This window comes from Natrix helvetica (assembly GCF_964273705.1).
Source record: "Natrix helvetica genome assembly, chromosome: 2".
In the NCBI taxonomy this organism is placed as follows: Eukaryota; Metazoa; Chordata; class Lepidosauria; order Squamata; family Natricidae; genus Natrix; species Natrix helvetica.
In genome coordinates, this window is record NC_138552.1 from 222,623,556 (window position 1) to 222,647,206 (window position 23,651).

Consider the following 23,651-nt stretch of genomic DNA (forward strand, 5'->3'; position numbering starts at 1 on the left):
ATTGCCTCTGGACAGTCATATGTTTTAGAAACAAAATCCAAAGAATTTTCTAAAAATGTCACATTCAGGGAATGTAAAAAGAAATGTGGGTTTGTAGGACATAGTTATCTTTTCATTTTCATTTCATATTTTTTTCAGTGGTTGATCTTTATCCTGCCCACATCAACACATGCGCAAATACACACACTCAAATTAATTAAAGAAAAAAAGGACCTATACTTTGGAACTAAGTGAGAAAGTGTCTTTCTAGTGTCTTTAGTAGTGGTATACAATGACATTCTTAACAAATATACTATCAATATTCTTTCAACCCTGGATCTTCATGGACTTTGAAGAAAAAGTGAAGACAATGTAGATGGAGCCTTTCTATATCACGTGACTAGTCTTTCAAAGAGGCATGCAATTGTGATAATCGAAGATTTAAATTATTCTGACACCTGCTGACTCTGCCACGAATCAGAAGACCGACAAATAACAGAATAGCAGAGTTGAAAGGGACCTTGGAGGTCCTCTAGTCCAACCCTTTGCTCAAGCAGGAGACCCTATACCATCCCAGACTAGTGGTTCTTCCAGTCTCTTGTTTAAAGGAGTGGGGTGGTGGAGCACCCACAACTTTTGAAGGGAAGCCATTCCATTGATTGTTCTCACTTAGAAAATTTCTCTTCAGTTCTAGGAAGCTTCTCTGTTTAATTTGTTTCCATCCATTGTTTCTTGTCTTGCCTTCTGGTGCTTTGGAAAATAGATTGACCCCCTTCTTCTTTGTGAGCTTTCCTCGTTGGGGAATAATTCCTGGTTTCCCTGCCATGTAGCCTTCACTGTCTGCCAAGGCTAAAAACTGATTTCCAAGCTTCCCTTTACTTATCTGTCACAGTTAAAGAAACAATCGGAACGCCAAATGGAAAGAAAGGGTTTTTTCCCCCAATTGTATCATCTCTCCATCTGATTTCAATTCTTTTTCTGCCTCTTCTTCTCTCAGTTGCCTTAGAAACATTCTTCTTGGCAGTTTTTCCCACCTGGAAAAACTCTGTTATAGAGAGAAAAGTACCACAAAGAACATGGATGTGCTGATTGGAAAGGGAAGCGGTGATCCTATATACACCCTTCTTGTCAGCTAATTCTCCCTTGCAGATGTCATTTCCATTTAATATCTTTCCCAGCAGAGTATTAGCTTTAAAAAAAAGTTTGCCCTATAGGAGATGTATGGCCAAAACCTTTGGTTAATTTCTCTAATTAAAGTAACATTATATACCTTGCAATATAAAATCCTTTCATTTTTATTTGCCTGGATCAAATTCAAACTTGAAAAAGTTAGGGCAGGATTTCTCATTCCCCGCTGAGAATTTGATAGGCTTTAATTGCAATAGGTTTTTCTATGGTCATTTGTTATTGAGGTTGATTTAATCAACGGGTTGCTTCCGCAAGACTGGACACAAAGATAATGGAGAAGAAGCAAAACAAGGAAAGCATGCAGAGCACGGCTTCTGAAATTCTTTCCAACCCCTTCATAGCAGGCCCACCCAGGATCACATGACCAGGAGGGAGGAGGGCTTCGGTATGGAGCAGTCAACAGCATTCCAAGTTGCTATCCTAACCACCTCTCCCATAGGACTGAATGGGAGGGGGAAATCTGCAGCCCCTAACTGGATCCAGTTCATTTTCAAACTTGATATTTCTTTTGCTGGCGTCTCTTCCACATCAAACTAGGACTTGCTCTTTTCGCTTTGAGGAGGCTTGCCATGCTGACAGACAGACAAATTGATTTTGAGCTCCTTGATGGCATTTCTTTCCAGCATTCCATTGTGGAAAAAATAAATAAACTTAAAAAAGGACAACTTTGAAGATTTGTTTGTACAGGATGTATTCAGGAAAAGTTTTCAAAACAATTTTTGAAGTTTAATTTCTTAAAATTTACACTGAGTATATAGTTCTCCAATATGCAGTTCATGGATTAAACATTTTCTTTTTTTTAAAAAAAGTAAATCAAGCTGTTTACTTGGGGTTTTTTGTACACAAATTCTTCTGCTCAATCTAGCCTTCTTTTTGTATTGCCTCATCTATCGGTTGGAAACAGATTTGCAAAAATCTTGAAATAAAAGGATTTTTAGGACATAAGGAGTTGGGTTACAACTACCAATAGCAACTACTGCCTTGAAAATAGTTTGCTTCCAGATATGTTGGTGAAGTTTCTCAGTTATCCGGGTCTGGCAGTTGGACTGATTTTCTTTGTTTCCATAATCTTCCTATCTAATGCAGCCACAAACTCCACATATTTAATGCAGACATACTTCTAAGTCACATACAAAATTATCTGTTTTGTAAACTTTTATATAAACTTTATAAACAAAAGAATCTAACCAGAACTGGAAATTATTTTTGCCCCAGACATCTGTTAATTCCCAACACATAACTCTATAGGGAAAAATTAGTTTCTGATTTATCCCAAATAGCTGGATTGCCATTTAAAGCCAACCAGGAGCTTCCACTTTCTGCCTTTTTGTTTACCTATTTTGGCAGCTCACATAAGACAGGGAGTTTGACTAGAAGGCCTCTCAGGTCCCTTCCAGCCCTATGATCCCATGATCATATAATTTATTTTATATCTAGTTAAATGCTCTGTTTTCTTCCTTTTTGATATAGTTGTATTAAAGTGCTAAGAATAAAATGTCCTAATTAAAATAAGAAAAATTTCTAAATGTCTGGGTGCTAGAACTGTAATGAATCATATATATGCAAGTAGTCCTCAATTTACAACTAACATTAGGACCAGAATTTTGGTTGCTAAATGATGTGATTGTTAAGTCATCGCATGATTTTACAACCATTTTCAATCTGATTGTTAAGTTAATCACAAAATCATTAACTGTATAGTGTGTATTACATATGAATACATTGTAATACATGGCTACATATTTTAACACTCCTGTTTAAAGAGCTGTATTAATTGAAAATTCACATTATTCATCTTACAAAACTTTAATTATCCATTTTTAAAAAAAATTAACTGTATGAGATGTTTGAAATATGGCCAAATTGTACCATGTAAGCATTCTTTAAATGTAGCAAAGGAACAAGGAAAATCAAAATCAGTAAACATGCAGAAACATTCAGACAAGGAATTGAAAAGTTTCTTGCTGCATTCCATCTGTGATTATTAATACCCACTTTGATGTTCAGTTACCCTGAAAAGTTGAGGTGTTTCTCTTAAGATCAAATAGGCTGACAGTACTCCTGACATCATTTGATTCCAGTTTTCATAGATTCTAGCCAGCATATCCATCTATCAGAGATGATGGGAGTTGTAATCTGAACTCCTCTGTAAGATTGCAAGATCTCAGAATGCTTTCTACACCTTTGTATTTAAAGGGAATGTTGGTTTTTCTTTTTTCTTTTAATAATGGAATTTTCATTTTTTTTAAAAATTTAATTTTTCCATAGTTCATGAAAGTTATAAAGAGACTCAGCTTTTTCAGGACAGTGTACAAGTTTCTCAACAGTTGTGTGTAATACTCTCCTTAACCTAATTAAAAACATTAGTAAAAGTAAGATTTGGTTTCATCGCTATGGGTAATTCTTTATATTTCATTTGAGAGCTTGGCTTCTATGGACTTGTTCCATACATGTTCTAAGAAAGTGATCTTTAAACTTTTTCTCATTAATTTGATTCATCATTTTTTCCATCCCTAGTGTCTTTCTGAATCCAGTTCTTAGTTTAGTCAATGAGATGACTTTTTCATTGAGAAGTAATTGCCATTCTTACCATTGCAAGCTCATGAAACAACAATGGAACTTTTGGTCTCCAAGAACATTCAAGAAACTTACTTTTGGCTCTAATGCAGAAATTGCCTGCTATCTTGTTTTTTTTTTACTTCGTGCTAAGCATACTTTCTTTCAAGATATCTATATTTCAACAGTTATTCATCACAAGCCTTTCCAGTATCAGTTGCCTTTTATTAAGAGTTAAGATCCAGTAACCAAGCAGCATGAATGTGGCAGTGAGTGTCAAAAATTGTTGGCTCCTTTTTCTCTAGTTATTTCTATACATAGTTTTGTGTCATCTTCTCATCTCTTTCAAGAGTAAGACATGTGGCATAGGACTGTTGATAGCAATCACTCATCTACATTGGCTCATGTTTTCTCATTGTTCTGTATAAGATTCTGGATTTGTTACTACATGTACAGTTTTTACCTACAGAAGAAAAGTATATACCCATGTTCTCTGATTCTACTTCTACTTTTATCCTATGTCCCACACAATCATAATGAGATTCACAATGCTGGATATTGCTCTCATATTCTTCCCCCTCTCATCTCCAAGAGGCTTATTTTTGAAAAGAAATGTTTTGATAAAATGCCCTAAGGGGGCCGCGTGGGGAGGACGGGGGACATAGAGATATATCTTTGAATCATAGAGTGGAAAGAGACATTGGAAGTCTTCTAGTCCAATATCCTGCCTATGTCAAAGTTCCAAGGAATACCCCCAACCAAGTAAGTCTCTGAGGCAAGTAGTTTCTCAAAGATCCATTTTATTAGAAATGTCTTATTGGCACATCAAGGAAAACCCGAATCTGAAAGTTCCCGGGTTTTCCCCACCCAAAAGAAAGTCAAAGACATGTCCATCACCTGGTCCAATCAATCCACTGTCCCAACTGGAGATGCCTCCCAGTGACTCTTCTCCAAGTGCAGACTTCAATGTCCTTGACTGTCAGAGAAAGAATGTTGTTATGGCTAAATAACTCTACCATCTCCATGCAAATCCCCCTCCCACTTTCCCACAGTACTAAGTATGGCAGCCCTGAAGATCCAAAGACAAAGATGGCCTCCAGGGCTGACAGCCTATAGTGCAGGAATCTTCATCTGTTTTGCTTGATCTCATTTTTATGGTATATGTTTTAATAGTTTCAGTAAACTAATTGAACAATTAGTTCAACATTCCATATTTCATGATTTAAAGCTAAAATGCCTAAAGTTTGTATAACTCAGTTTTATACAAGATTATATATCCTTGGAATAAGCAAGAATGAAAAAAACGCTACCATTTCAACTGAATAAGCTTGACAATGAACTCTTGGTATTCAGTGCTCAAAAGACTAAACCTCTGGTCCCACAGACTGACCCAGATTGGATCCTGCTACATTATCCTGTGTCACGTACATTTGCTTCATTCTAGGTATTTACTTATATCTTAGCTATACACTGCAGTGACATTCACTAACATACCTTCCTATACTAGGAAGTTTTTAAATAGTCTTTCAACAACTGTAGTGGATGCCAAGGAGGTGCACTGTTTTTGTGATAACGTTTAGCATCTGTAGTTGAGGAATAGTTGTAATTAAGCTTTTTTTTTAAAAAAAAAAAGTGTACCTCTGTTCAAAGGATAATTATGTAATGGTTCACCCAGTTCAAATTTATTTGGCTCCAGGCCCAATTTGGCTTAATGTTAAATTGCAGGCTTGGAATAAAATGAAATGGTTGTGACGCTAATGTTATGTTTCTCCTGCTGTCCAACCCCAAGAAGCATGTTTGTGAGCCTTAATTTAATGGACTTTAACATTGACTATTATTGTGGATAACTACATGGGAAATTTGGGTGCCCTGTCATCAAATTCTGTGTCTCCATGGGTTCTCAAGTTAATATGATGAAAATGTGTGGAATCATACATCCAGAGTACCTGAAATTTGAATCTCATTTCCATGAATTAACGAAGCTTTGTCCTTCTCTGTCCCTTGTCAATAGTCCTTAGCCAACAAAAAAAAGTGGTCAAGTTTCTATTTTAAAAACATGGTTTTTAAAAGTGGATGTAGTATTTTTTTCAATTTCTCCTAAGCATTTTGTCTAACAATGGGGTGTTGAGAGGACATTTGGGATTTGAGAAAAAGAAAACCGCCCCGAGTCCCTTTTTGGGAGAGGGGCGGTCTAAAAATCTAAGAAATAAATAAAATAAAATAAAAAACTCTATGCAGTATTAATAACAGAGTGGTCACTTTAAACTATTACAGACAAGCGCTACATTCATACACCATGAGGCTCTGAAGCAGCTTTCAGAGATCAAATTCTAAGCATTACACAATCCTACCCAAAACAAAAACAACAACAAATCACTGAAGGAGAATGATGAAGAGGACAAAAACCTTCGTGAAACCTCTTGTTGATATAGTGAGACCGCTTCAACATCAAGTTAAATTAACACTTAACTTAATTTAACTTAATTTAACTTTTAATAGTAGGCATAATAGCTGAACTTTAATGGTTCTGATATCCTGTTGTCCTATTTAGTTTAACCATTTCTTCAAATCTCTTGGAGCAAATGTACAGCAAGTTCTCACTAACTGCAGTCAACATATCCAGCATTGTTTTATCAAGATTTGTTAGGTCTAGCTTCTATTCAGATTTTTTTCAAAGACTACATATGTGGTTTGTGTAATTACAAGTAAATCAGAGTTTCACAGTAACTCTTGATTAGCATAATTTGCCAAAAGGGAGAATTCACCTTTTATCATAACTCATCATCAAAAAGTATCAAATACAGTATTAATGTAAAGCTGTTCAATTTTAAGCGGGTGATTATTGTAACATATAGAAAGATCATTAATGCAAACAAAACAAAATAAAACAATGACTCATGATGGTTTACCACCCCCACCCTCGTGGGTGAGGATGAAAATAAATTTGACGAATCTTTAGGAGGTTATCCAAATTTCGGAACAATTTTGTTTTAAAAGGGGGCAAAGCGCAGGTTTTTAAAACCTACAGGACTAGTGGGCAATTCATTTTCTATTGGCTTTGTTCTTACTTCACTTTGCCTCTCAACAAATAAGCTCAACTTACAGCAATCTAACTGCTACAAGAGGAATATAGGAAAACCTATTAGCAAATCAAATCCTAATGCTTGTACAGGTAGTCCTCGACTTATGACCATAATTGAGCCCCAAATTTTTGTTGTTAACTGAGACATTTTATAAGTGAATTTTGCCTCATTTTTTGACCTTTCTTGCCTCAGTTGTTAGTGAATCATGGCAGTTGATCAGTAAGTAACCTGGTTGTTAAATGAATTTGGCTTTCCATTGACTTTGCTTGACAAAAGGTCACAAGAGGGGAATCACATAATCTTGGGACATATCAGCGGTCATAAATATGAACCAGATGCTGAGCATCTGGATTTTGATCACATGATCATGGGGATGCTGCAAAAGTTGCATCTGTGAAAAACATTGGTAAGTCACTTTTTCAGTGCCGTTGTAATTTTGAACAGTCACTAAATGGACTGTTGTAAGTCAAGGACTACCTGTAGCCACTTTTGAATCAAATTTACAGTCCCTTTTAAAAAGATTGGATCATTATTAAGCAATATTTTTCAGCAAACATGATTTTAATCCCTTTATTCAATATCTAATCATTCTTATGATCCTTAAATAAAAGGAAAAACAAACCTACCTAGACTGATATTTTCCGAACTATTTTTATAAGCAGCATGCTTCACCCATCTTCCAGAATCTGGGGTCAAATGAATCATCACTTTCCCTCTTCTCTACTGATACACAGAGAGCTCCCTATGCTGCCCATATCATACGCTCATAGATACCCACAACATATACTGAAGATATAGGGGTGGGGTGTAAAATGTACAGTAATTAGAAATTTTCTTTTTGTTTCATGTGGAATAGAAGCTGGTGAATTTTTCCAGAACTGTGTTTTATTATTAAAAAGAAATTCAGTTTGAGACTTGAAAAAAGAAAAAAAAACTTTATCTGCTGGAATTTTGGGGATAATTGCTTGGATCATGGGGATCCTGTCTGTTCTAAGTATGGTGAAATTGGCAGAATTGAAGACTGTGAAAGACAGTCTTTATAAAGACAACTTTATAAAGTTAAAAATGGTTTATAATGAATTGGGGGCAATGAAGGAAAACCCTTATATGGAAGTGTCTTCAGATATGCTCATTTCTACTGTGAGTTCAAGTGATCTTAAACTGTTTCTGGATTTCATTATTTTAAAGTCAAGGCTAAGCTCATTGCTTCAAGAATCATGTAAAAAATCCGGACAGTAGTTTTCTCCCCCAAAGTATGTGCAATGAGAGTTTATTTAATAACATAACTGCAACAATCTTTATTTTATCTATAACTTTATTTTCTGTTTCTTACTTAGCTAAAACTGACCATGAGATGGAAGAAAAATCTCTGGCAGAGACGCACAAAAGGTGAGATGAACAAGTTTAATTTGAAAAAGATTTCCTTTCGTACTCATTGATCCTAGATTATGAAAGAAGTCTTAAAGGACAATCATGCAATCATAGTTTATTTGAGATATTTGGCTAGCCAATTATCTCATACATTATTAAAGCTAGAAGGTTTAGGCCAGGGGTGTCCAAACTTGGGAACTTTAAGACTTGTGGACTTCAACTCCCAGAATTCCCCAGCCAGCCATGCTGGCTGGGGAATTCTGGGAGTTGAAGTCCACAAGTCTTAAAGTTCCCAAGTTTGGAGACCCCTGGTTTAGGCTTTTGCGGAAATGTCTACAGCACTACAGAAAGAATTCAAATAAAGTGGTTGTTTGCTTGAAATTGTGGGCATTTTTCTTCAGACTAAAAACAGATGCATTACTCTTATTCTATACTTAAGGCTCCCCACCGCATACAAAGGAAAGGAAAAAAGATGGTATTAAATTATTAATCATACTGAAAATTCAACATTGCTTTTATGTGTCAAATTAAGTTTGCGAAGAAGCCACTGCTGTCTGTCTAGTTCGGTAATGATGTAAGCATTAGCAAGAACTGAGGCTTTGAAGACTTTTTAGTTGTTATTGCACAATTTCTTTTCTCTTCCTTTTTGCAATTTCCTTGCTAATGCCGCTTACTTTAAGAAATGGTTTTAGCAGCAAATGGAAATTTTTTAGAAATTTCCATGGCTATTAAAGCCAATTCTTAAAATTCATCTTTTCCAAATCCACTGGAAATGACAGAGCTGCCAAATGTTGAATCGTGGCTTTACAAAATTAAATATTTATATATGTAATTACCTACTGCCTAGGTCCAAACAGATTCTGGAAACCTTAGGAACACTAGAGAACATCCTTAGGAGAAAATGTATTCCTATTACCCTAATTAGGTTTGGAATGCTTCCTTAACATTAAATGGAAACATTAAATGGCTTTGAATTTACTCTGGTTGTAGCTGTGGTTTTTCCATTATTTGCTTCAAAGTCATTAGTAGTTTAAATACCTGGGTGCTGGCCTCAGTCTCCTTCTCACTCTATGAAAGGTTGGAGAAGGCTGAATCTCAATATTTTTTTAATTTAAGTCTTTATGTATTGGGCAGAAAAACTTAAATAATTGTTAAACTCTGCAAATTACTTAAAACACTTTACTTAGAGGAATTGTATGAATAGACACAAGGAAGGAATTGTGCAGTCTTGAAGACATGGGCCACATAAAGCCTTTGAGTTCTTATTTTTTGAGTTCTTTGAGTCCTTGATTGATTATAGTCACGTTTTTTGCAGATTTATAGTTGCACTTTGAAAGATATACATCTCATGCCTCATGCGAACTGGCTATTAGAATGCAGTAAAGAAACAGGCAGAGAGAGCTTTATTTTATTTTATTTATTTATCACTCATATGAAAGATAACAGGAATAAGAATAAACATGAATAAGAACACAGGAAATGGATACAAATTAATGGGGACAGTAGGACAGGAACATTAGGTATGATTGTGCACTTATGCACACCCCTACTGATCTCTTAGGAATGGGGTGAAGTCAACAGTAGACAGTTTAAGGTTAAATTCATGGGGGTTTGAGGATGTAACAACAGAGACAGGTACTGCATTCCTTGTATATGAGGATACTTCAGTCATTACATTTATAAAATTCTTGCAGTAGTGCTTAAGAATTTATTAAAGCATCTTTAGATGAACAATTGGGCAATCTGCAATTTGCAAGTGTTTCACTATTGTTTAGTAGTAGCCATGAAGCAGGAGTTGATTTTGGATTTCTACCTCTTAACAGTCTATTTTGCCTTTTTTTAAAAAACTAAAAACCTTAACTTTAAAAAAAATTAACTATTGACAAGAACAGCATAACACGCTGTAATTTTGTAAGTACTTTAGAATATTACCTTACTGAACTCTGTGATAAGCTCATTGTTATGTGATTAATGTCTAAATACATAACAGGGTTTTTCCAGCTCCCTTCTTTCCAACTCATGCTCTCCCCATATATTTCAGATAGTAGTTCAGTTTATGTCTAGAGCAGATTTTAAAGATACAAGAAAAAAGGAATTTCTCTGTGGAACTTAATTTGCAGAAATATACCTTTGGATTCCACAATACACATGTGTGCCACTGAAACATTTAGAGACAAACAAAAAAAAATATTCCAGGGATCGTACAGTAAAATGCATGTCATCGTGAATATGCTTTTTTTTTTAAAAAAAGTATCTAAGTCTTTAGCTTGTTTTGTATGTATGAACTTTCGGAATTTTTTTAGCATTTAATATTGCCAAACAACAGGTGGGCAATCTGTTTGTATAATAATTTTCTTTGTATATTATATGGTGTAGAAAAATACTCCTTTATATTGCCACAGTAAACTGGGTTGCTTTTTTCTTCCTCTAGGATATACATGCTGTCAACATTTTATTTACCATTCAAACTATGTCAATGTCAAAGACACCTTTGGGGTGGAGGGTAAGAGAAGAGCTCAAGAAAACTAAATAAATAAGAGATTAGTTGCATTCTGCTAATCATGGGTAAAATAGCTAGGCACTGGGTGAATAGACGAGTTACTGCTAGCTGCAGTGTTGGATTAGCTGAAGCACAATTAATGTGATTTAATGTGGTTGGATTTTTCTTTTTGAAGTGACTATGTGCCACAGAGTGTCTGTGTCATGATTACATGTCTTAGAATGACAAGGAAACATTGATTCATTGTTTGAAATGGAAAAAAAAATGGTTTTACAACGCTGCCTCTCTATGGCGTTGTAAAGCCAAGCAACCATGAAAGAAAATGAAATAGCTGAAACGTTCTTCAAGTGGACACTGTTTTAAGCACAATGCTTCTAGAAAAAAATGTAATTGTTTATCAGTTGAGCTGAAATGGAAAATTAATCTTTCACACATAATGAAATGGTATGTTTGACCTGTGGATTCTATAAAGTCACGGGCTGTTCATTTGTCAGAAGTGAGATGTTTAATCGTTTCTGAAATGCTGTATACATTTTTATTTATTTATCATATTTAGTGATTTTAAGGCCGACAATGTGTGAAGTGTTTATTCAAGAAATGGGTTTTTGGCACGTGAGCAAAAAGAAAAGTGAAATGTTTACTTCCCAATAACAGCACATTTTGTGATCTCTGGGTAAGGATCTTGAGACAAGAAAAAAAAAATCTCACACCATTCTGTGTTTATCCAGCTTACACAGGCAGACAAGGAAGGCTCCAGCCTGTTATTAAAGTTGAAGTGATACAGCCCCAAACAATGACGTCAGTCCCTGAATAATATTGATAAAGTGCAAGAGTAAAAGATATGACACTTCCCAATTTCAGCTTTTGTGGGCAGTTCTCAAGAAGCCTTCAAATATTTGACACAATCAAGTGAAAAATACTGCTTGCTTCAAAAGAAGACGCGAGAGGGTCTCAGGCATAAACACTCACAATTTTCAGTGAAGAGAGACACTGTTTTTCAAGATCTCAGCCCCAAGTCCTTTCTCAGATATTCTGTGTGAGATCCTTTTATAACAAAAATGGGACTGGCAAAGGTGGAATCTGCTATCTTTTGTTTTAAAATTAAATAGATGTTCACCTTATGCTCAGTGACAACCCAATTGTGTGAAACCTGATGTGGGCATAATCAGCACCATTTTTTAAATTTGGAGGTGGAGGGGAGGAAAGACAAATCCCATTTTTAGGAAATCAGGGGGGGAAATTAAAAGGTCTCTACTTTTCTTCTGGAGAGCTGAGATCTTCAGCATTCTGTGCAAAAGCTATGTACTTTTTGACTGAAACAGTTGGAATCTCAAGTTAAGGAAATATGTGGCCTAAAACATTTTAAAAAAACACTTCATTTGTGTATCTCACTTTGTGACTTAGACCTTAAATTCTAGATGTAGCTAGTTCTCAACTTATAACCACAATTGGAACTGGAACTTCCATTATTAAGCCATGTGGTTATTAAGTGAATCACATCCGATCTTGCTATCTTTTTTGCCATAATGGTTAACTAATCACACAATTGTTAAGCCAATCCAGGGACAATGTGACCCCAGGATACTGAAACTGTTGTAAATACATGCCAGTTGCCAAGCGCCCACATTTTGATCATGTGAAGAGGGGAATTTTGCAACAGTCATAAGTGTGAGGACTGGTCATAAGTCTCTTTATTCATCTCAATTTCTTAATTTCAAATAGCCATTAAGCAAAAAGCCATAAGTCAAGGACAATTTTTTACATTGTTTGCAATGTCAATTATTATTTAAGCTTCCATTTTTTAAAAGGAATTTGAAAGTAAACATTTATCTGTCTTGGATTCTGTTTGAAAAAAATTGAAGAGTCTATATCTGATGGTGGAAAGGGGGTCGATGGGAAAGCAGGAAAATGAAGGCACCCATATGAATGTGGATATACTGCAAAGGCAAAAGAGCAGCTCATGTGTATGTTTCAAGGAGAAAGATGAAATTATGTGTTGCATCTTTGTGTGTCAACTCTTGAGTGTGTATTTCATTGTATTTTTTTTCCAGTAACCTTGATGAATATTTTTTGTTGTTGTCCTGGACTTGCTTTTGTATGGATTGTTTCTGTGTATGCTTTTGATTTCATGTGCTTCACTGTTTTGTGCATTTCTAGAACTAACTAGCTATTTATTTATTGTATGTTCTTTCCTTGGTATTTGACTGATATATAAAACATATAATACCACGACAAAAATACATGATTACGTCATAACAGTCTTTTAACCATCCCAATGACTGATTATTTAAAATGGCATATGAGTATTTTTCCATATCCAATGGTTCATAAGCGGTGCTGCTAGTTTCATGGCAAAGTATCTTTACTGGTGGTGTTGCAGTAGTCTTTTGAGTCTGTGATGCAATTGCACATCTTTCTGCTGGAGTATCATAGTAGTAACTGTGAACTTCTGGAAAATAAGAGTAGAGGCAGTTAGTTGTATCAGCAGCAATGCTTTAAATTCCTACTCCTGTAATTCTTAGCAGGATTCATAACAGTTATACAAGAAAACTAAAAATAGAAATATTTATTTTATTTAAAATAGCCATTATAAACCATTGTCATGCTTATTTCAGTGCCTGTTGTTTTTGTAATATTCTTGTCCATATAAGAAAGAAATCTTAATATAGTGTCTGAACACAGTCAAAACTTATTTTGGGGCTAGAATTCAAACACACAGGTTTGATAAAGAGTTTGAAACTTCATTGTCGTTCTCATTAAGTAGATCAAGGAACCAGAAGAAGGTTTATTTAAGGAAAAAATGTCCTCTTTTTTTTCTTTTTTCTTTTCTTTTTAACATTGCACCATCCAGGAAAGTTGCTTCATGTAGTTGGTTTGGGGGAACAACATCTGCTGCTACCCAATGAACTTTGTGGAACCCACAGACATCTGCTCTGTCTCATTTGCAAGGCACTATTGGAATAAAATCACTCAGTTTTGTGCTGATGCGGTTTGCCTCCATTGATGCAAGTGCAAAGGGGCATTCAAGGTCCCATCCACTTCCATTTTGTAGGAGTAATTTCAGCTCTAGAAATCCAAATATGTGAGCAACTATGCAATCAGCTCCATGTCTTCCTGGCTTCTATTTCTACCTGTTATGGCCAGTTTGATCTAACTATAGGAGACAGACAGGATGGATCTGGCCTATAATACCAGATATCTCGAAGGAGATGCGTGTTCCTCAGAAAATGTGCTCTGATGCTTTGATTGTTGATAGTTTCTAAAGGTCTGCAAAATGAGAATAATTTATCTCAGTGAACTGTGGAAATAACATTGAATATCTTGTTGAAGTACCTTTATTTCGTGCCTTGAAACTTTAACCAACTATTCCATTAGAGTGCAACTTTAATTATTCTCTTAGACCTCTAGGCACCTCTGTTCTTCTGTAATTCAGAACATTATGGTACTACACCATAATGGCCACACTCAAAGTATAGCATGGGATAATCATACCTCTTTCTTATGGCAGTTAAGCTATGATATCTCAAGAACATTGGGAAATATGGATTTAAGCCAATGCTATCCAACTTTATTTCCCTGGCCTTTCTGTTTTATCTGCATCAAGAGAGTCTGTGCAAGACCAAAAACTGGAAGTGGTATTCACTGGAGGAGACTAGTGAGTTCAAGAAGATGAAGGCATTTTGAAAATGTAGTTACTCTGTTCAGGAATTGGAAATGTTATATGCTGTGCATGATATTGTTGGAAGTACAAGTGACTTCTACAGCACAATATAAATGTAGGTCTAGTACAGTATAACCTTACGTTGCTTCAGTCCAGCCAAAGTGCATAGCTAAATGTCTATAGAGATTCTCAGTCAATCAGGCCATGGTTGTCCCAAAGGTGGTTTTTTCAAGAGGCAACTGGACTTTCTGTTTTTTCTTTGAAGATGTTTCACTTCTCATCCAAGAAGCTTCTTCAGCTTCTTTCCAGTTGCCTCTTGAAAAAGCACCTTTAAGAGGCTTCAGTCCAGGTTACCTGCTGAGTGACATAATCCCATAAAATTGAAGCCTCTCTCTTCCTTGTTATAGTTTAGAACAGGGGTCACCAACCCCCAGACTATGGACCAGTACTGATCTGTGGACTGTTGAGAATCAAATTGTATAAGCAGTGGGCGAGCACACGAAGCTTCCTTTGCACATGTGCGGAAGCTAGGCTGTTTGTACAAAACTATCCCTTCTCCTGCTCCCCCTGCCACTCTATGAATTCAGAAAAGTTCAGAAGATACCTAAAAACAGATACTTTGCTCCTATCATTGTAGAGCATTAGATGACTTTTTATACTGAAAACTTTGTGATTTTAATAGTTACATTTTTTGTATATCACTCAGGATGATTTCTGTACAAGCGTCATATTAACCTAGAAAATAATCTCAGTCTTTGATTAGTAAAATGTACTGTATGTGGAGCTAGCCATGTAGTTGGCCCAGAGAATGCAACGAGTACAGAATGCTACAGTTCGGTTATTAAATAGTTAGAATAGTTACTAAATTATTCTGAAAATGCTGCACTAGCTGCCAGTTTTCCAAGCCCATAGCAGAGATAATAACATACAAAGCCTTATACTGCTTAGAAATTGACGAAATGCTAGTATGCCCTTTTCTTTATGTATCCCCATCAACTAAGATTTAGCAGGGAATCTATCTTCAGGGTGCTACCTTGGCTTGGAATCTACCATATAGTGATCTAAGGCTGTTCTCAATACAATTGCTCTCTTGTAGAATACCCTCCTCCTACTGGTCACAAAGATGCACTCTAACCTGTACTGTGTGCTTCTTGATTTATATATCAGCATTTGTTTTCATGGACAGAAATTTTCAATACTTTATAAGTAGATAAAGAGATATATAGATATTAGAAATGCAGCCGCATACACATACCATAGCTTATAGATCAAACGTTGGCATCAGATTGGAAAAAAAAGTTACTTGAAAGCAACTTTACAAAGCAAGCAAAAATAATATTTAAAAGCTTCATAATCCAGTATGTTTATCAAAATCTATTCTTGTCTATGCATAGATCAGACCCAACGCCTTCCAATAGCAATTGCGGTGGTGCAAGAATTTTGCAACTTTCCTGGAGATTTCCTTAGACTGATCTCTTAATAAAATACTTACAATCTCTGATTGCGGCCAGCCCAAGCATCTGCTAATAAGGGGAGAAATTAGCTCTGCTTGCAAGGTAAGGTATAAAGGGCAATTCAATAGAACTTGCACTACTTCCAAGCACACTGATAAGCATTCCTGCTAAGGGATGTTATTATTCCTCCTAAGGGATGTTATACCTTTCAAGGACTAGGGTATCAGATCTTGCCACCTGAATGCCCTTCTATGAGGAACAAAAATAGTATTACGAGGGATGTTGCCATGCTCTCTATAGTGATAAAAAGTTCACATCTAAACTCCCTGCTTAACTTCAGCAAAGATCGTGCACAAAAAAATGAAACATTTGCATTTAAATAATATACTTTTAGGCCTTGCTTAAGATGTCCCATATCTTCATGGATTAAGCAGATCGATATAGGGTCTTCCTGTGATGGTAACCAAGTAATGAAATGCACTTCTCATAGATCAGGGATCAATAGAGTGCTTTTAGGTGCTGGATATCCCATTTACCTTAAAATGCAGTTCCTGTGAAATTCAGATATTTCCCTAAGAGTACAGCATTCTGAAGGGGCATTTAACAACGTTTAGTAAGACATTGCCACCTTTACATGAGAATTTGGGGATTTTTATTGTTTAAAATTCTGTGGGCAAGGATCTAGAACCTGAAAAAAAAAAGATGAGTCCAAGTCAAGATATTCCCTTAGCACTGCCTTTTGATCTATTTTGGCATAAAATAATTCTCTTGTACTTGTGTACCTGAAGTGTTGTTCGTAGAATTTCTTCCACCCTTGTTTTCCTGGGTGGAGGGGGAAGAGATCATCCTGTTTGATTCTGCTGGGTTTCCTTCCACTAATTGTTCTGGAATTGAAGCCATAAAAAGCAAATATCTAGGCACTACCTTTATTAAGGAATATCTCAGTCTTGAATATGGGGGATCTGAGCTGCTTGGAAATCCTTGCAGGAGATATTTAGCCTCTGCCCTCCATAAACAAAATAGCAGTGTGAACAACCAAAGGCTCATTTTTCTAAGCAGGATTGAAAAGTCATGCTAGCTGAAGCAAAGCTCCTGACCTTTGCTGCCTCTATTAATCCCCAACAGCGACCTCCCCCACCTTCTGTGTTAGTGGTGGAAACATAGGTACAGCGTTCTAACCCTCAAGATAAGCATCTAAGCTGAGGGCTTTCAGCCTCCTGCACTAGCTTTGCAAAGACTGCTCTTCATTAGGAAGTGTCCTCACCAAAGGGATAAGAATGTAATTAGCAAACCCATGACGAGAACCGTGGGGTTTTGGCTGGCAGGTTTTCCCTCTAATTACGCCACTTCTACACCCTCCTAGCATACACTTCAGCAGTTTTCTATGTCCAGCCCTTGTACTTGGGAAATCATTGACCCTGGTTTTGTCCTCCTCTTTTCCTTTTAAGGATTTATTTATTGAGCATTCACTGCAGTCAGTAAATAGGAGATGCTCTGTTTTCATTTTTATCTTAGAACCTTCACAAGCCAAGTTTATTATAAGAAATGTGAAAGCAATAAAATATTGCCATCTTTTTAAAAACTTTGTCTTACTTTAAGGGTTCCGCCCTCCATTAACACTTGGGTTGCTGTCAGAAATCTCTTTGTTTAAGTGGACTTCCTTTGATCGATTGCGCCTCAATACATTCCTAGTTTAATGAGTTTCTAAACTTTCAGTTGCTTCCAGTTTGCCCACCTGCCAGCAGTACAACATCCAGGAATTCACAGGACAGATTCTTTCACAGGACAGATTCTTTCACAGGACAGATTCTTTCACTGCAAGGCTCATAGGAAGACATGCCTAGGAAGGATAGGTTCCTTTAAAATAGGTTTGGGGCTTTATAGAGCTGTGAGAAAAAGCATCTCAATGAATAAGCAGGACGATAACAAAATAGCATTCGAAGCCATCTGAAAAAAGCTCCTGAAAAGTTGTGTCATACTCTGCATCCTATATTCCTTAAAGACATTTCTACCCTGCCTTTTAACCTTTAAAAAAAGCCTTCCAAAACAGTAACATTAAGTAAAATAAACAATTTTCCAGTTTTCAAAACTAAATAAAATTAAACCTGAGATTAAGACAGACAGAGGGAGAGGGAGAGATAGAGACAGAAGGGGGAAAAACAAGTTAGATCACAGCAAAAAGTCAAAGTAAAAAAAATACCTTACAGCTGCCAATTGTTTCTGCACCAAACTTGGAGAAATTGCTTGATATCATTGTAACACAATGTAGGCAGTGTCATTTTAAATACATATTTTTCTGAAGTTTTGTTACCAGCCTTTGGAATTGATCACAGTTCATCTGCAGCTCTGCCTAAAACTAATCCTGAATTGTTTGCTAAAAGATACCCCCACATTATACATGTAAATTTACACTGGAAAATTAGCATTCTTAATCTAGTTAGCAATAGAAACTTTATATCTTGAAGTTATTAACGTTGGTAAGGTTCTTGCTCAAAATGCATAGATTATAAATTAAAATGTGGTTCATAAAGATGCAGAATTTTTCTCTAGCTATAAAAAAATTATTTTAAAATATTAGCCATTTATTTTTTAAAAAACCAAATCTATTCCCCTTCAAATTCAGTGTTCAGATATTTGCACTCTCTATATATCAGAACTGGTTGTTGAGAAGACAGGGGTGATAGTGTACCAAACCTTGCATTCACTTCTCTGTTTTCTTTTTCCTTCTTTTTTTTAAATAAATGAATGCTGTGGAGTTGGTTTAATCACCATATATGGGAAACTTTCTCAGAACAAATGGAGGTGATTACTTTAAATGCAAGTTGCCTGCGCTCACTTGATAAACAACTTAATTCCTCAGGAACCCTACTTCCAAGCCTCCTTGTATTCCAATCCCTAGTCTTCATATTTGTATATAAATGATATTTGTGTATTATTTTTGACAGCGTTCCAGTGTCTGAAGTTTTGCATCTTACAAACAAGCTCACTTTTGCAGAAGTGACCCAGCTGAGGACTTGATTATTTCTTGTAGCTGTTTAGATAAAGGAATTCCGTTGGCAGTTAAATGTCTCAGTGTGTCTGAATCAGCTTTCTCTTGGTTCCCAGCAAGATTAGCAGTGATCTGTGCAAAAGCCTGCCTTTTACCCTCTTTGATCACATAGTATTCTTAACAAAAGCTTTCATGTCTCCGGTAAACGTTAGTGCTATTTATCAAACTCATCAAACATTTATTTGTGAGAATTTCAATCTACTCTGCCTTCTCAATTGTTGAAAAGGCTTGAGATGGAGAATTATGGTTTATTGTTAACTTATATTTAAATGTAGAGCCTGGAAGGACTGCTTTGAACATGATGCTTTTAATCTTACATATCCTTCGGTAAATGTTGTGTTGTTCTGTGGCCCTAGCATATTATTTCTAGGTAGCTCCAGTTGTTATCTATAGAGCGGTGTATAGAAAATATGTGAAGTCTGGAGAAACATAAGGTGTTTATGGGAGAATTTGGTGATATTTAGTGTTTCCTCTTTCTGAATGACCCGCACACTGATTGTCTATGGAGACAGTCCAGAGTCATCTAGGTCATGGTTGTCCCTAAGGTGCTTTTTTCAAGAGGCAACTGGACTTTCTTGTTTTTCTTTGAAGATGTTTCACTGAAGAAGCTTCTTGGATGAGAAGTGAAACATCTTCAAAGAAAAACAAGGAAGTCCAGTTGCCTCTTGAAAAAAGCACCTTTTGGGACTGCATTCTGATTGCAGTATCTTTGAAAAGACTTAGAATATTGTCCATTCCCATGAGTTTGACTCAGTCTGGGAGAAGGGTTGTTTTCACCTTAATAAATCAAGGCTCCCCCTTTGACCAAGCTTTATTCTGTGTAAATCTGACAGCTATCAGATTACAACAAAAGGAACGAAGAAAAATGTCTTCCTTAAGGTTGTGTTTAATACAATTTTCTAGAGCAAGAGCTATTTCAAGAGCTATGTTTGGGGATGGTTTAATTTGACTGCAGGACCTTTTGCCCACCACTGTGGCATATCTTTCTTTCGTAAAAACAATACAACTGTTCAGCAATCCTCAATTTTTAAGGCTGGTGGCCATATTTGGAATGCCAAGGGCATGTTGTGCTTTCATTCATAAAATAGCTGACATAAAGAAGGGGTCTAGCTCATTCTCAACAGCGGCTGCCATGGTGGCTTTGTCACAAATGAAGAATTCATTGACTAGAAGATAAATGGATAACACTAAAAAAAAACAGGTCACTCAAGAATAAAAGTAGAAAGGTGGGATCTGAGCTTTTCTCATACTCATATCCACAACCTTAACAACAGAATATTTTCCTAGAGAGAAAAAAACCTAACATATTTGCACAGGCAACAAATATACAAATATATAAACAAAAAAACACACACAAAAATATGATAGTATGTCCAATCACACTTGGCCAATAAAAAATTCTATTCTATACAAGCAACAAATATTGCATATAGGCACAAAATATAACCAGCCATGCATGGATAACATTTTTCCTCACACATCATTGCTAACCTTGTTGATCGGTGATGCTTTGCTATCCAATGTGACAGTGTTTGTTTTTAAATTGTTTTTTTTTTAAAAAAAAAACATCAGGTGGAACAAGCAACCAGATAAAAGCATACGTGGTGTCTTTGTTGTAGCCATGAATTAAAATTTCCCTAAAAATCACAACAGCAAGCATGACATACATTGTAAAAGGATTGATTTGCTATGATGTGTGAATGGTAATAGCAATCTTGGTTTTCTTTGTTTTAAAAACTGGTCCAATGCAATTTTACTTTCACAATCCCTTGCAGATACTAAATATCAGTCTTTATCTTTCCTAAAGCTGATTATGAAGATGAAGGAGTCATGAATGTATTCCAGATAAATATCAAGTAATTTGTAAAAAGTATCATCTTTGCATGAGAGAAGCAGATAAAATCATGTGAAATAAATAGTTGCCCTCTTTGTTTCCTTTGATAGCTTTTTGGAGACTGCAGCATATTTCTGTATGAAACCAAAAATGGGTGAAAAGGAGGTTTCCTTGAATGCTTTCTTCAGCATATGGCATGAATTCAGTTCTGACTTTAAAGAATTTTGGAAAAAAGAAAATAAACTTATTTTGCAAGAAAGGTAAGTAAGGTTTAATCAACTTTAAATTGTTAGAAGATTTTGGGAATTTTAGGCTGGATATTCTGACTGGGGGGAGGAGATTTCTTTCTTTTTTCATGCATTTCTTATGCACATGGCCCTCACAATCACAACTGAGCCCAAACTTTCTATTGCTAAGTGAGACAGCTTTTCAGTGAATTTTGCCCCATTTTTCAACGTTTTTTGCTACAAACATTACGTGAATCACTGCAGTTGTTAAATTAGTAATACAATTCTTAAGTGAATCTGACTTCCCCATTGACTTTGCTTGTCAGAAGGTCACAAAAGGTTGATCACATGACCTAGGGACACTGCAGCAGTCATAAATATGAACCAGTTGCAAAAGGTGGTCATATGACCTAGGGACACTGCTACTATCATAAATATGAGTCAGTTGCCAAGGATCTTAATTTTGACCATGTGACTATGGAGATACTACAATGGCTGTAAGTGTGCAAAATGGTCATAAGTCGCTTTTTTCAGTGCCATTTTAACTTTGAATGGTCACTAAATGAACTGCTGTAAGTCAAGGACTACCTGTATTGTGATTGTTCACAGACAGACAATCTTGGCTGTAACTCGAGAAAGCAATAGATAAATCTGAAAATAAAAATAAACGATAATGGCTAGTAGGCTTACTGCCCTTTAGAGTCTGTTATTATAAAAATAGTAAAGTGTACTTAAGCATTTCAAATTCTAGCAGATTTGCTACAGACTAATTATTTTTATGCTAAAATCTCTATCAGATATTATAGTGGAGTCTTTGTCTGTTAAAACACATGCTCTAATTTATATGTTCTCTGTTACGCTGCCATAGAACGTGTTGTAATTCTTACAACAGCATAATACTGCTAAATATCCTGGCAAGATTTTACCCTAAGATAAGGTTCCAAAACATCACTGTTTATACCTGGAAAATACCAGAGCAAATTTGTCTATTTTAAAAACTCTCTTTGCTATGTCTTCTCCAAGATTTTCTAAGTTTATCACACGGTCTCATACATCTTAAAACTATTATATTTATTTTAAACGTATAATTAGTAAAAGTTGAGCAGCAGGAGGAGGAGGAGAAGGCTGGAAACCATACCAAAAGTCGAGGGGCACATATGGTCTTCTCCTCTTAAGCAGTGTCTATTTGCTACACAGTCTAGTTTGTACTACAGAGCACCAGATATAAAATGGCCAAGTCTGTGTCATGAAATAAAGTTATGCTGCTGAAGCCTGTGCATTTTGCATTAGTTTATCTGTTAGTGGATTTTTTCTTTTATTGAAGTGATCAATTCCTTTTTGATAATTGAAGTTTGCAACTCACTTAAGACTTACTCAAGTATTGTGCTCAACTATTGAAGGCTACAGTTATCTCAGTGTTCATGTACTTATTGTTAAGGCAGAGAAGTCAACCATGCTCTCCCTAAGTGATTCAAAATACTCTTTAAATGGCCAGGAATATTTTTAAGTTGAAAAGACCTAGTTCATCACATTTAAAAACGAATCCTTGGATAAATATTTCCAGTTTAATCTTTTTTTTTAAACAGAAAGACTTAACCCTTTTAGGGTTGAATAAGCCCTCCTAAGTGTTACTACTAAACGTTTTATTAATTCACTGTCAAAGGAAGGAGCCGCCTCTTTCTATTTTTGAACAGTGGGAATAGATAGGCAAAGAATATGAAGCATCAGTTCTGCTGCCTGAATGCATCAGCACCAACCATTCCCGGACAGCACTCCAGGTGATTTGCAGCTGTTGCTCAGTTCATTTCCTTAACAGCATAAGACATAAGTAAGCTGATGATAATTATTTTGTTTTTATACTAAGAATCATGGGGTTCATTGATGCTGACTTAGTAAAGGACATCCTCTGAGATTTAAAGAATCCCAAATCCAAAATATATTTCGGATTAGCAAAACTAAAACAAAGCTTTTCAGTTGCTGTATGTCTAAATTCAACTCCAGTTGCTCTCACCAAAACTTTTATCATTGGAGCAGAACAGTTTGGAGGAGGAAGGTCAGTCATTATTATTAAAATAATTAGGAACTGAAAACCTTTGCAAATCACTCAGATCTCCCAGGCTATCGCAATTTATCTTTTGCGGCCCCAACACAAGTAATTCAAAACAATAGATGTGAAAGAGGTTAATGTTCATGTATCTGTTGTAGCTCTGAATTATTTGTCTCAAGACATGCCGTCATACTATTTCCACTTAAGGTGTTTGTGTATTATTTTCATTGACAGTGCTATTTTGAATTCAGAAGAATATAGACTCCTCATTTCAAGGTGTATTATCTTCAGTTTTTCTACCATATTCTACCTTATGGTTTATAAAAGTTTCTTATGGCTTATAAAACTACAACAATGACATTTTATTTATACCAAAGATGAAGCTATAAAGGAACAATATGGCTCATATTAATTGGAAATCAGTGAAAAGTTATTGGCCACAGAAAATTGTTAACAAAAAGTTTTGAGAGTATCTGGCAAAGATGATTAAACCAGCCTGATGCCCTCCAGATACTTTCAATTCCTACAATCCATTAATAGAAGTGTTTTGTGGGAACCAAGGTAGATGGATCTTTAGTACCTATTTTACTTGATTTTCTAACCTATCGTTATTTTGATATTTCCCGTTATTCTAGTATAGAGGGAATAGGGAAAAGCCTTCTAGGACAAGAGGAAAATTGGGTCTTGAGCTCATTTCAAGAA

The 23,651-nt window shown here is 35.8% G+C and overlaps 1 protein-coding gene and 1 long non-coding RNA gene across 9 annotated transcripts in view; one reads left to right on the forward strand and one right to left on the reverse strand.

The window, feature by feature from the left end:
* FMN2 (formin 2) overlaps positions 1–23,651 on the forward strand; it is a 199,895-nt gene that overhangs the window by 162,126 nt on the left and 14,118 nt on the right. For 7 of the 8 annotated variants that reach the window (XM_081941726.1, XM_081941730.1, XM_081941727.1 and 4 more), the window contains exons 17-18: positions 8,144–8,195; positions 20,786–20,935. In XM_081941726.1, coding sequence (XP_081797852.1) covers positions 8,144–8,195; positions 20,786–20,935 — 202 coding nt within the window. Of the gene's footprint in view, positions 1–8,143; positions 8,196–15,732; positions 15,895–20,785; positions 20,936–23,651 lie in introns of those variants that run through there. The other variant, XR_014174411.1, reaches the window with a different exon arrangement.
* On the reverse strand, positions 13,017–18,045 carry LOC309386406. Its single transcript, XR_014174412.1, has 5 exons — positions 17,993–18,045; positions 17,528–17,615; positions 16,575–16,676; positions 16,329–16,480; positions 13,017–13,126 (listed from the first exon to the last, which is right to left on the reverse strand). It is a non-coding gene; the product is annotated as an uncharacterized lncRNA (long non-coding RNA).